The following is a 13,815-nucleotide window of genomic DNA, read 5'->3' on the forward strand; positions in this document are numbered from 1 at the left end:
CCCTTTTTTTCTTGATTTTATCATAGACTTTTCTCTTACACATTGTCTCTGTAGAGATGGGAAATTTTGTCATCATGTTTAATCTTTGGGATTCAGCTAATCATTGTTAAGAGTGAATAGTTTTAAAGACATGTTTATATTCAGTATACAGGTAAGAAAGTGGATGTGTAAGTGTTTGAGTACCAAATGCTGTATATAAAAAACATTATTACATTAATCTTGAAATCTGTCATGTTTTAACAGCTGAGGTCTCTCTCTAATTCTCTTAAATATCATTTCTCCCTCAAAAAAGACCATTAGATCATTTCACAAATGTTTCTGCCACCAAACAGGTCAGAACTTTGCAACTTTGCTTTATGCTTTATCTCTTAACTTCTATGGCAAAGGGTTTTTTAGTGTGGTGGGAAAGCATAACAGCAGAGATTTAGAAGATAGAGCTAGTTCATCTCCATCATACCCAGACTGGGGTTATTATATAGCTCCAATTTCAGTGGCAACCCTGGGGGATCTTGATACCCAGGTAGATAGTCACTGATCAGTAGTTGGGAGAGGTAGAAATTGGTGAGTACAGGTAATTGGAGGAAAGTCTTGTGTCCTGTTTCCCCCCTTTTAATTTTATCCCTTGCTAGATTAAGATACTATATGCTTCACTTACTATATATGCTTCACTTACCAATTATAGTCTAAGTCCAAAAGAAGTAATTCAGCTAAAAACGTGCTTTTGTTTTTTTCACAATTTTTTTTTCTTTTTTTTCTTTTTTAGAGAGAGTCTCACTCTGTTGCCCAGGCTGGAGTGCAGTGGCATTATCTCAGCTCACTGCAACCTTCACCTTCTGTGTTCAAGTGATTTTCCTGCCTCAACTTCCCAAGTAGCTGGGATTACAGGCTTGCGCCACTGCACCCAGCAAATTTTTGTATTTTTAGTGTAGACAAGGTTTCACCATGTTGACCAGGCTGGTCTCGAACTCCTGACCTCAGGTGATCCGCCTGCCTTGGCCTCCCAAAGTGCTAGGATTATAGGCATGAGCCACTGTGCCTGGCCATAAAATTTTCTATCATATGTCTTTACCTACTAAAATGAAGTGTGAAATATTGGAAATGGAGTTGGGAGACTATTTAAACAGTTCCCTGCCAAATGACTGCCATTAGATGCCCTGATTGATTAAGATCCAGGCTGAACGCAGTGACTCATGCCTGTAATCTCAGCACTTTGGGAGGCCGAGCTGGGTGGATCACCAGAGGTCAGGAGTTCGAGACCAGCCTGGCCAACATGGTGAAATCCGATCTCTACTAAAAATACAAAAATTTAGCTGGGCGTGGTGGTGCACGCCTGTAGTCCTGGCTACTCAGAAGGCTGAGGCAGGAGAATCACATGAACCCAGGAGACAGAGGTTGCAGTGAGCCAAGATTACACCACTGCCCTCCAGCCTGGGCAACAAAGTGAGACTGTCTCAAAAGAAAAGATACAGGGCTGGGCGCAGTGGCTCACGCCTGTAATCCCAGCACTTTGGGAGGCCGAGGCGGGTGGATCACCTGAACTCAGGAGTTCGAGCCTAGCCTGGCCAACATGCTGAAACCCCATCTCTACTAAAAATACAAAATAGCTGCATGTGGCCGCATGCACCTGTAGTCCCAGCTACTCAGAAGACTGAAGCAGGAGAATCCCTTGAACCTGGGAGGTGGAAGTTGCAGTGAGCCGGGATCATGCCACTGCACTCCAGCCTGGGCAACAGATTGAGACTCCACCTTTAAAAAAAAAAAAAGACTGATTTTCATTATTTTAAGTCCATTTTCTTTTTTTTTTTTTTTTTTGCCCATTGAACATGAGACCAGTGCTTATTCTTCTCCTAGAAGATGCTGATATTTGTCACCCTGTAGCACCCCCAGTGTTTTTTTTTCTTTTTTTTTTTTTTTTTCTGAGTTAAGAAATGTGAATGTGTGAATGAATCACTCTGACACAATAGTTTAGTGGCATTCAGAAAGTCACCACAAAGGCCCAGAATTTTGACCTGGGGTCATTAAGAAGGTTATGTTGATTATGCCTTATTATCAAGATAGGGAAGCATATAAAACATTTTAGAAAGTGTTACATCAGAATTACAATGGGCCAGGTGCAGTGGCTCACACCTGTAATCCCAGCACTTTGGGAGGCTGAGGTGGGCAGATCACCTTAGGTCGGGAGTTCGAGACCAGCCTGACCAACATGGAGAAACCCCATCTCTACTAGAAATACAAAATTAGCCAGGTGTGGTGGCGCATGCCTGTAATCCCAGCTACTTGGGAGGCTGAGAGCAGGAGAATTGCTTGAACCCGGCAGGCGGAGGTTGCGGTGAGCCAAGATCATGCCACTGCACTCTAGCCTGGGCAACAAGAGTGAAACTCAGTCTCAAAAAAAAAAAAAAAAAAAAAATTACAATGAAAATTTTAGTGGCTTATGACAGAACTTCATGTACTCTAAAATCCCCATGCCGTATTCCAGAAGGCTGCCTGTTATTAGCATCTGCAATAGTAAATACTCCAGTTTTCTGCTGCAGTGGCTCATGCCTATAATCCCAGCACTTTGGGAGGCCAAGGTGGGAGGATCACTTGAGTCCAGGAGCTTGAGGCTGCAGTGAGCTGTATTCGCACCACTGCACTCCAGCCTGGGCCACAGAGTGAAACCCTATATCAAAAAAAACAAAAAAAAAAGGAAACACTCCAATTTTCTATAAAAGTCCTCCTATACCCTTGTTTCTCGTAATTAGTTTATGTGAGAGTCACCTGGGAGTTGGTTGAAATGCAGGTTCTGATTCAGCAGCTTTGGGGTGGGGCCTGAGATTCTGCATTTCTAACAAGCTCCCCGACTACACTTGGAATAGTTAGGTCCTAAACCATCTGGCCTCTCAGTTTCGTTGTGATGTGATAAGTTGCTAAAAATATTAGTAGGCGTTTCCTAGGGCTCACATAAAACCATGTAGTCATAAATGTAAACTTCAGGATTACCACACAAATACTTTTAGAACTCAAGACATTACTATAACTGAGGACTCCTAAATTAAAATGCATCCAGTGCGTAAGATTTTTCCCCATAGAAATTGAAGCATCTAAAATTAAATCTGGTTAAACTTGCAGAAGAAACCATTTTTAAAATATTTTTTAGTGCAACATTTAATTATGCAGTTCCTAAAATAACCTGTGGAGGTACAGACGATTCTACTTCCCTGGTTAGAGCAGGCTGGGTTCGTAGCAATGCCAGCACTTCAGGCTGGTGTGGCAGTGCAGGGGACATCCTGTCCACTTCCCACCAGAGTGTTCGGTTTATGTGTGTTTTTACACTCTTGTGTACACTGATATTTGGGAACAGAAACTTTATTAATGACCTTTACGTTAATCTTGGTAAAAAATATATGTTTTCATTTAACCTTAGTGAATTTACTTGAAAATAAAACTATCCCTTCTAGCTCTTCATCTTTTGAGCAAGAATTTACTAGAATGTGGATTTAGAATATAAGGAAAACTGATAATACCTCTCAAGTTACTAGTTTATGGACTCTCTCTTTGGGGTGCAAAAGAAGTGACGAGAAGATATTCTGCTGTTGGATTTTAATTTCTAAGCTCTCTACATATTCCTTGTATAGTGCGCTCTTTGTTCGTGTTTATGCACCTGTAATTTGTCACTTTTTAGTTTCTCTTTTTTATACTCTTCTGCCTTCCTTTTACTTCTTTCAGTCTACCAACAGGAAGAATGTTTAGAAACAGTTGATGTTTAGGCCGGGCGTGTTGGCTCATGCCTGTAATTCCAGCACTTTGGAAGGCCGAGGCAGGTAGATCGCGAGGTCAGGTGTTCGAGACCAGCCTGACCAACATGGTGAAACCCCATTTCTACTAAAAATACAAAAATTATCCAGGCGTGGTGGTGTGCACCTGTAATCCCAGCTACTCAAGAGTTTGAGGCAGGAGAATAACTTGAACCTGGGAGGCGGAGGTTGCAGTGAGCCAAGATCACACCACTGCACTCCAACCTGAGCAACAGAGTGAGACTCTTACTTTCAAAAAAAAAAAAGAAAAAGAAACAGTAGATGTTTAATGATTGGATAATTTTCAAAACTGGCTATGTTTTGAGTGCATAGGTTTTAATCTTAATATATCCTTATATTTACTAACAAGCGAGAGTTGTAGTGTGAATACTTAGAAATAGTACAAACAAAATGCTAATTTCAATTTTTTGGGAGAAATTTGAACTTAATTGACTTTTGTCAATTATGAAACCTAAATTTTTCTTTTTTTTTTTTTTTTTTTTTTTTTGAGACGGAGTCTCGCTCTGTCACCCAGGCTGGAGTGCAGTGGCCAGATCTCAGCTCACTGCAAGCTCCGCCTCCCGGGTTTACGCCATTCTCCGGCCTCAGCCTCCCGAGTAGCTGGGACTACAGGCGCCCGCCACCTCGCCCGGCTAGTTTTTTGTATTTCTTAATAGAGACGGGGTTTCACCGTGTTATCCAGGATGGTCTCGATCTCCTGACCTCGTGATCCGCCCGTCTCGGCCTCCCAAAGTGCTGGGATTACAGGCTTGAGCCACCGCGCCCGGCCAATTTTTCTTTTTAACAAGAAAAAAATAGTTGTTGTTTATACTTCTGATTTTTATTTATTTTTTATTTTTTTTTTGAGACGGAGTCTCGCTCTGCCGCCCAGGCTGGAGTGCAGTGGCTGGATCTCAGCTCACCGCAAACTCCGCCTCCTGGGTTTAGGCCATTCTCCTGCCTCAGCGTCCCAAGCAGCTGGGACTACAGGCGCCCGCCACGTTGCCCGGCTAGTTTTTTGTATTTTTTAGTAGAGACGGGGTTTCACCATGTTAGCCAGGATGGTCTCGATCTCCTGACCTCGTGATCCGCCCGTCTCGGCCTCCCAAAGTGCTGGGATCACAGGCTTGAGCCACCGCGCCAGGCCTATACTTCCGATTTTTAAATGGAGTGGGAGCGGGATATTGTAAGAAAGGGATCAGTGCTTTCAGTAATGCCCCCTTTTTGAGGCTGAAGGAGACTCAGGCTAGCAGTGAGCTGAGCAGGAGACAGCATTTAAACATCAGCGGAGTCAGGACACTGAGCTTCTCTTTGGAACTTTTCTTCGTGTTTCTAATCAGAACGTCAGCCTGTACAGTCCTTACTCATCTTTCTACTGCTGTAACCATCTAATTTTTATTTTGCTTATATATGTATTTGATTATTCATATCCACTATTGGATGTTAAAGTATGAATCACTTTAAATATCACTTTAAAATTAAGTGCTTGACCAGAATCCGTAAAGAACGTTTTCAAAGCTTCTAACTTCATGGTAAGGTGTATTCTATGGGAAGCAGAGAATTTCAGCAGCATGGCTTCTATCCCGCCACGCCCACCCGTGGCATCTTAAAGTTCTTAAGTATCACAGAGTTTTAAAGATTTTTGCAACAACGAATATTGTAAGTCTGTTTAGAAATTACAAGTACAGATTATACAAATAGCTTTTTATTTTTGTTGTTTGTTTTTGCATTTATATAGCGCCTTTCCTTCGAGGAGCTCAAGGCATTTTTCAAAATCTGACAGTTTTTCTCACAACAACCCTGTGAGGTAGGTAGTGTGTGTTACAAACAATGAGATACTGACTAACCCATTCCAGCCTTTTAAAATGTTCTTTTATGTTGAGTAAGTTGAAGTGTCAGCATAAATTAGAGTTTTAGAACATTTTACAAACCTTTTAAAGTAGTTTGATAATAGTTGTATTTTTTAAAAAACCACTTGTACTTCATAACAGGGTGATTTTAAGAGAAACAAATCATTCATCAAAAGATCAGGAGTCACTCCATGTGATTAGCTGAGCACTGATTGCAGGACTCAGCCAGGTATGTTTTTGGTTCTTGTTTATTTTCAGGTCAAGAAGGAATGAAGAGCTGCTCTGTGACTACTTGCTCAGCGTCTACAAACTGTCGATTTGCAGCTAAACTTTCTTCAGAGGGGGAAATGTGTTCACTATGTTGCCTCATGGTTTTATTTTATATCTTAAATATTTGAGCATTTTTCTCTCTTCCTCTCTCCTTCCCTGTCTCCCTTTTTTCTGTTCCCCTTCCTGTTCCCCACCCCTCCAGTCAGCTTTTGATTGTGCATGCTAATGAAGGGCACAGTAGCACAGCTAATACAGTCTACAACTTTTCTTCACTGCCACAGTGGGGAGACAGAAAAACCAAATAGCAAGAAAACCTGGGAAGTGAGTCTCTGGAAAGAGTGGGGAACAGGTGTGTGGGAGTGTGAATTCATATGTTTTTTTCCTGCCCCTTTAATAACCAATTGTAAATGACATTTTTGTTTTTCTTATACCAGCCATTGATCAGAAGTGTAAGAAGAGAAAGAATAGATATGTTTGGTTGATTTAAAGTAACAAATTTTCTGTTAAGGGAGGGAGGACGGGGCATATTGATTTGGAAATGCCGAATACCTGTTTTTCTTGCTTCCCTTGCCACCCACCACCCACCCAAATACTAAATCTTAAAATTCACATTTGCATCCATCCTTTCCACTGTATTGTCAGTATACAAGCTAGAGCTTTCTCTGGCTGGACCCAGTGCTGATGCTCGATGGCAAACGCAAGTTAAATCCTCTTCTAACCATGAAACAATGTGAGGAAGGCTTTCCTGAGCCAGGTCATGTAACAGGAACCAGAAAGGCCTGGGTAAATCCTAGGTCTTCCCTTCATCAGCCTTAAGTCACTGGCCATCTACTGATCCTTGTCGGGCCTTATTTTTCTCATTTGTGGAACAAAAGGGTGGTTCTAAATTATCTGGCCTTTAAGTGCCAGAGTAAAAGGATAGTTTTATGCAGTTTATGTGGGAGATTTAGAGTGATGGTGGTTAAGGAGAGAAGTATTTTTCTGTTCAATAATAGGAAAAAAAAATTCCCCTAAGGTTCTCAGTGCGTTTGCACCGGCCCTAATAGGTGTAACAGTCTTAACTTCTATTTTCCACGGTATTTGTTATAATGGGATTTGATTTGGACTGTCAGCCAGCTGACTTTTACATACTTCTGTAGGATTATTGAAAACTGTCTCATCTCCTGCCTGTCTGCACCTGTAACCATTTTCTTCCCCCTTTTCCTCACTGTCATTTCATGCCCATAGCAGCCAACTGTGACAGTAAGTTTTAACAGGTTTGGGACAGCAACTTATAGTTTCAGTGAAATAGAGGTTCTTGCTATGGGTAGCAAGGGATAGTTTCAGGGATTTTATTTATGTTTGAGGCAATAAAGTCAGGAAAGCGGAAACAGAAGTCAACACAGGGAAGGTAGGCAGAATGCTACTAAATCAAGAGTTGACTATTTTATGTTGGTTTTCGGCATATAAATTGTTTGGCATTATGAATAAAAAGTAAACAAAACTAAAGGTACCTGAAGGCATTTTTAGATAGGAATGAACTTGTTTCAGGAAGCATAGAACACACATAAAGCCTATTAAAAATAGCCAAGTTTCATTCCAGGTCTATAACTAATTTTTGTATAATGTTCCCATTGGTCACTTTCACATTGAACGTGTAAAGATAGCTTGGCCCTTTCTGTCGTTTGTAGCCCTGTCATTTAATGGCATGGATAATTTATTGCATTTGCTTAAAGTGAACTATTGCTTTTCTGATTGCCACATAAAACATGGGTTATCTGTTTCCCACCATTCCATATTGCATATTGCTTGATGGGTCATGCCTTAGCTGGGAGCTTCTTTGTTGTCTTATCTGTCCTTCATATGCAAATAACGATGTAGTGTAGGATTGCAGCAAGAATGGTTTCAGTTGAATGTCTTAGAGATGGCATCTTGACACAATCAACTGTGATGGCTGCAAGTAGTTTAGTATGGATGTGTGGATGCTTTCCCAGTTCTGCAGCTCTTTATTTTCTTGGTGGTTCTCTGACACCATATATCGACAGCCTAGTAAGATGTTCTGAATTTTTTTTTTTTTTTTTTTTTTTTTTTTTTGAGACGTCTCGCTCTGTCGCCCAGGCTGGAGTGCAGTGGCCGGATCTCAGCTCACAGCAAGCTCCGCCTCCCGGGTTCACGCCATTCTCCCGCCTCAGCCTCCCGAGTAACTGGGACTACAGGCGCCCGCCACCTCGCCCGGCTAGTTTTTTGTATTTTTTAGTAGAGACGGGGTTTCACCGTGTTAGCCAGGATGGTCTCGATCTCCTGACCTCGTGATCCACCCGTCTCGGCCTCCCAAAGTGCTGGGATTACAGGCTTGAGCCACCGTGCCCGGCCATGTTCTGAATTTTTTAAAGGACTTGCATTTATCTGTCTATAGAGGCTTGTATACCAGTTGATTGAAAATGGAAAATAGAGCCCCATTCATTCATTCAGTATTATCTTTAGGATATGTTTGAACTCTCAGATGGTTCTGCTAATAGTTGTGAGAATTCAGGATTACTGAATTTAAAACAAAACAAAACATGACTGGAGCCTGTAGCTAGCAAGCTCCTGGTAGGATCAGTATGCATTAATATACCTGAAGTCTTCCAGTGATCCTGTGCAGTAAACAGTATTATAGCTGTTCAGGACCTCATGTCTTTCCTCTTCCTGATTCTGGTACTTCACTTTATTATTGCTAACTAGCTGACCCTGGTCAACTCTTTGGATCCAGCTTTATTAAGATCTTCTGCTTAGACTTCCCCTCACTCTTCCTTCTTTTTGATTCTTCCCTGCCTGTAATGTGCTTTTCTTAAACCTTTCCCACGTACATTTGACCCCCTGGTTATAATTTCCATACTTTTAGGTGCTATAGCAATGTAGTTTTTAGCATATTAACATGCATTTGCATATTGATGGCTTGCTTGATTATTTGATGCATATATATATCTTTTAGTCCCAATTACATTTTCCATTCAAGAACAGTGGCCATGTCTTCTCTTGTATTTTTCACCATAGCACTTCATATGCCACTGTATACACAACACAGCACCTAATAATCCTTGATGAAATATTGTGGCTTGAAATCTTACTGAAATACTATGAATGCATGTATGATAGCTTCTCTAGGAAAACAATTCTGCTGAATGCTTCCTTTGCTACATCTTACTTCTCAATTTTAGCATATTCAGGTTTATGAAATGTACAATTTTAAATGTCAGAGTAAGACACATATTTTTTTCTCCTGAACCACTAATATTTTTTCTTAATGTATTTTATTTGAATGTCAATCTGTGATTCCTTTTTTCTGTTGGATGTTTTATTTTTGTTTTGTTTGTTTTGTTTTGTTTTGAGACGGAGTCTCACTCTGTCACCAGGCTGAAGTGCAGTGGCGTGATCTTGGCTCACTCCAAACTTGCCTCTCGGGTTCAAGCAATTCCCCTGCCTCAGCCTCCTCCTGAGTAGCTAGGACTACAGGCGTGTGCCACCATGCCTGGCTAATTTTTTGCATTTTAGTAGAGAAGGGGTTTCACCATGTTGGCCAGGATGGTCTTGATCTCCTGACCTCGTGATCCACCTGCCTTGGCCTCCCAAAGTGCTGGGATTATAGGCGAGAGCCACCACACCTGGCCATAATCCGGGGAGAATTAGCTTTATGAAAATAAAATAAAACTTTTTTTTAATAAAAACTTTGGTTGGGAGAATTAGCTTTATGAAATTGACATGAAAAGAAAATTTGAAATTAAGTGTGAGTAACTTTATAGTACATGTTTTACTGAAAACACAGCTTTAGAATGAGGGGTTCACAAATATTGTCTTGCTTGGACCATGACTGCATCGTGCATTAATATAGACCTAATGGTATAATATTCTGAAGACATCATTGTGGCTGATTCTACAATAGGAGTATTTTCAGTTCTACCCCAGCAGGCCAGACACAGTGGCTCACACCTGTAATCCCAGCACTTTGGGAGGCTGAGGTGGGCAGACGACTTGAGGTCAGGAGTTCAAGACCAGCCTGGCCAACATGGTCTCTACTAAAAATACAAAAATTAGCTGGGCATGGTGGCGCACACCTATAATCCCAGCTACATGGGAGGCTGAGGCAAGAGAATTGCTTGAACACGGGAGGCAGAGGTTGCAGTGAGCCAAGATCACACCACTGCACTCGACTCCAGCCTGGGCCACAGAGTGAGACTCCATCTCAAAAAAAAAAATAAATAAAACTCTACCCCATCAGTTTTCTTACATTACCAGTATAGCAGTTTCACCACTAGAGTTATACTGCTTGTACTTGTTTTGTTCTCTGAATGCTGTCATCAAAGGTGACTTTGACATGGGTGGTTAGAACATCAAGGTGTGTTTCAAAGCCAGTCGGAATACTTGGTTTGGGGTGTTTTTCTAACTGTGTACATAATGTTTTTGTCTATGGCATGGTTTTGTTTACATCATCATACTTCTGAAATTCATTGCCTGGCACTCTTCCAGCTTGATTTTGCATGTTTTAAAAAGATTCTTGTCATTCTAACTCTAAATTAGGTGTGCTGTATTTTAGAGCTTTGATTTTATATCTCCCTAAGTTGATAACTAGTGTAAGTCTGAATCAGACAGCTTTTGTTTGAATCATCTGCTCACCTCACAGTTAATGAGATAACAGTGAAATAAAAATATTAAAATAACAGATTGAAAAAAGAGAAGTTGCGTATCCAGGTGATCAGTATTACTTGAATAGTAGTAGTCAAGACTATTGTTTGTTGTTCTCTTCTCTTAGATCTTTGCTCTGATAACCATGGCTGTTTTTAGGGTATTAGCTCTTTCTCAAGGTCTCTTAAGATGGATCAGTGGTGCAAGGATTGTGGCAGATAACCCATTCATTATTTTGATTTCTTTCAGATTTCGGCCTATTAAAGGAAGGCAGGAAGAACTAAAGGAAGTAATTGAACGTTTTAAGAAAGATGAACACTTGGAGAAAGCCTTCAAATGTTTGACTTCAGGCGAATGGGCACGGCACTATTTTCTCAACAAGAATAAAATGCAGGAGAAGTTATTCAAAGAACATGTAAGTTTATTAAGACTGATGCTGCTAACCTATTTGGGTAAGAATAGTGAAGTAAATTGAAACCCTAAATGTTAGTTAATACTGAAATTTTAAGTTTATTTTTCATAAAACTAATCAGTCTGAAGATCTTGTAACACATAGTCATTTGAATGACAGTCCAAAGAAAAAACTGGGCCAGGCTCAGTGGCTCATGCTTGTAATCCCAGCACTTTGGGAGGCTAAGGCAGGGAGTATTGCTTAAGGCTAGGACTTCGAGACCAGCCTGGGCAACATAGCAAGACTCCATCTCTAAAATAATAAGAATAAAAAAATTAGCCAGGCATGGTAGTGTACACCTTTGTAGTTTGTAGTTCCAGCTACTCAGGAGGCAGAGCCAGAAGGATTGCTTATGCCCAGGAGTTAGAGGCTGCACGGAGCTATGATCTTGCCACTGCGCTCCAGCCCTGGGAGACAGAGCAAGACCCTGTCTCTACAACCAAAAAAGGAGAGAAAACTTTGTCATATAGAGGTGAAATTCATTGTGAGCCTTAAGGGAAACAAACCATTAGGTACTCATACGGAGAGAGTACCCTTAACCCCAAAATTTGAAACGCTCCAAAATCTGAAACTTTCTGAATGCTGACATGACGCTCAAAGGAAATGCTCATGGGAAGATTTTGAATTTTTTGGTTAGAGGTGTTCAGCTAGTTACTGTAGTGCAAATGTTGCAAAATCAGAAAAATTGTGACATTCAAAACTCCTAAGTAACAATAAAGTTTGTTACTTAATGATCTTACTTTTTTTATTGTTTTTTAGAGGCAGAGTCTTGCTCTGTCATCCAGTCTGGAATGCAGTGGCCTGATTATGGCTCACTGTAGCTTCCATCTCAGTCTCAAGTGATCCTTCCTCTCAGCCTCCCAAGTAGCTGGCACTAAAGGTACATGCCACCATGCTTGGCTAATGTTTTTTCATAGAGAAATAGTCTCGCTATGTTGCCCAGGCTAGATGTTACATTTTTTTCATCATTGCGGGTGGTTTGCTTTTATAATTCTCTAAGAAAGTCTAGCAGGGTATACCATTTAAAGTCATTATCAATTTTTTTTTTTTCTGTTTTAGGTATTTATTTATTTGCGAATGTTTGCAACTGACAGTGGATTTGAAATATTGCCATGTAATAGATACTCATCAGAACAAAATGGAGCCAAAATAGTTGCAACAAAAGAGTGGTAACTATTCTACTAGTATAAACCTTTAATTTAAAGTTCTCTTCTAAATTATTGTTGAAGTGCTAAGAAATGCATGGTAAGGAATGAAGCCAGAGTTTAGCCTGAGGTAGCCAATGCAGTGCCGTTGCCTTGGCCCATCAACTGGAGTCAGAATCAGGAAATCAGAAGTCTCAGTTGAACCAGAGCCCATCTCTAGGCCAAATTGCTTTTCATTTTCCCTTTGTTGACTCTGGATGCCTGTTCAGTGATGTGGTTGCTGAAGGGCTGTGGACACCATTATTAGATAACCTGGCTTCCACAGTCAGTCTTCTACTAGCCTAGAAGAAAGGTTGGGGCTAAAGTCTTAATGATCCTAGTTTTATGGGTGGAAACCTCCCTAAAGCACTAGTTGCTTAAAAATACATATATATATGCCAGCTTCAATAAAAGTAGTAGAGTTGGTGGGGGGTGTTGGCTCACACCTATAATTCCAGCACTTTGGGAGGCCAAGGCAGGTGGATCACTTGAGGTCAGGAGTTCGAGACCAGCCTGACCAACATGGTGAAACCCTGTCTCTACGAAAAATACAAAAATTGGCTGGGCGTGGTGGCGCACACCTGTAGTCCTAGCTACTTGGGTGACTGAAGCAGGAGAATCACTTGAACCCAGGAGACAGAGGCTACAGTGAGCCGAGATCGCATCACTGCACTCCAGCCTGGGCAATAGAGTGAGACTCCATCTCAAAAAAATCGGAGTTGAGCCCAGCTAAGAGGGATAAAAATTACAGATGAAAGAGAATATATACTACTGTATTTTCTTTCCTGTCATGCCTGTTCCCTGTACTATCTCCCAGGAAAGACATGTAGCTCCTTATGTACCCATCCTCCAATATTTCTACAGCAAAAATTTTGGGGGTCAGATATCTGAAAATGGAATAGGTAAAAGAACCTTATTGCCAGGCCTCTGGGGTGAGTGTGCATACATGAAATGTGCCTCGTTTACCTCAGGATGTATTAAGCCTGCTAGTTGGATTGTGTGGCTGCCTGTGTTGCAGATGGGTGTGTAGGTTTGAGATCTAGGGTCCTAGAGCTGTGCCATCCAGTACAGTAGCGACCAGCCCTTGAGTCCTTGAAATGTGGCTAATCTGAATTGAGAAGCACTGTAAGTGTGCTATACACACCAGATTTCATATTAAATTTTATTCCCATTCGTGGTTCTTATATTACCTACTGAAATCGTATTTTGGATATTGGGTTAAAATATATTGTTGGCCAGGCACAGTGGCTCACCTGTAATCCCAGCACTTTGGGAGGCCGAGGTGGGCAGATCATGATGTCAAGAGATCGAGACCATCCTGGCTAACATGGTGAAACCCCGTCTCTAGTAAAAATGCAAAAAAAAATTAGCTGGGTATGGTGGTGCACACCTGTAGTCCCAGCTACTTGGGAGGCTGAGGCAGGAGAATCGCTTGAACCCAGGAGGCAGAGGTTGCAGTGAGCCGAGATCACGCCACTGAACTTCAGCCTGGGCAACAGAGTGAGACTCCGTCTCAAATAAAATAAAATTATGTTGTTAAAGTAATTTCACCTATATTCACTTAACTTTCTTAATGTGGCCGCTAAAAAAATTAAGATTGAAAATTTAGCTTGCATTACATTCCTAGTGGATGGTGTGCTCTA

At 41.1% G+C, this 13,815-nt stretch overlaps 1 protein-coding gene and 1 long non-coding RNA gene across 17 annotated transcripts in view; one reads left to right on the forward strand and one right to left on the reverse strand.

The window, feature by feature from the left end:
* KMT5B (lysine methyltransferase 5B) overlaps positions 1-13,815 on the forward strand; it is a 59,726-nt gene that overhangs the window by 28,039 nt on the left and 17,872 nt on the right. For 7 of the 16 annotated variants that reach the window (XM_028832661.2, XM_077960692.1, XM_028832668.2 and 4 more), the window contains 3 exon segments: positions 5,515-5,583; positions 10,787-10,952; positions 12,048-12,157. In XM_028832661.2, the coding sequence (XP_028688494.1) occupies positions 5,515-5,583; positions 10,787-10,952; positions 12,048-12,157 (345 nt within the window). 16 annotated transcript variants of the gene reach the window in all.
* On the reverse strand, positions 10,086-13,539 carry LOC144334082 (uncharacterized). The gene is made up of 2 exons (XR_013403495.1): positions 11,880-13,539; positions 10,086-11,139 (listed from the first exon to the last, which is right to left on the reverse strand). It is a non-coding gene; the product is annotated as an uncharacterized LOC144334082 (long non-coding RNA).

The sequence above is a fragment of the Macaca mulatta genome, chromosome 14 (assembly GCF_049350105.2).
Source record: "Macaca mulatta isolate MMU2019108-1 chromosome 14, T2T-MMU8v2.0, whole genome shotgun sequence".
In the NCBI taxonomy this organism is placed as follows: Eukaryota; Metazoa; Chordata; class Mammalia; order Primates; family Cercopithecidae; genus Macaca; species Macaca mulatta.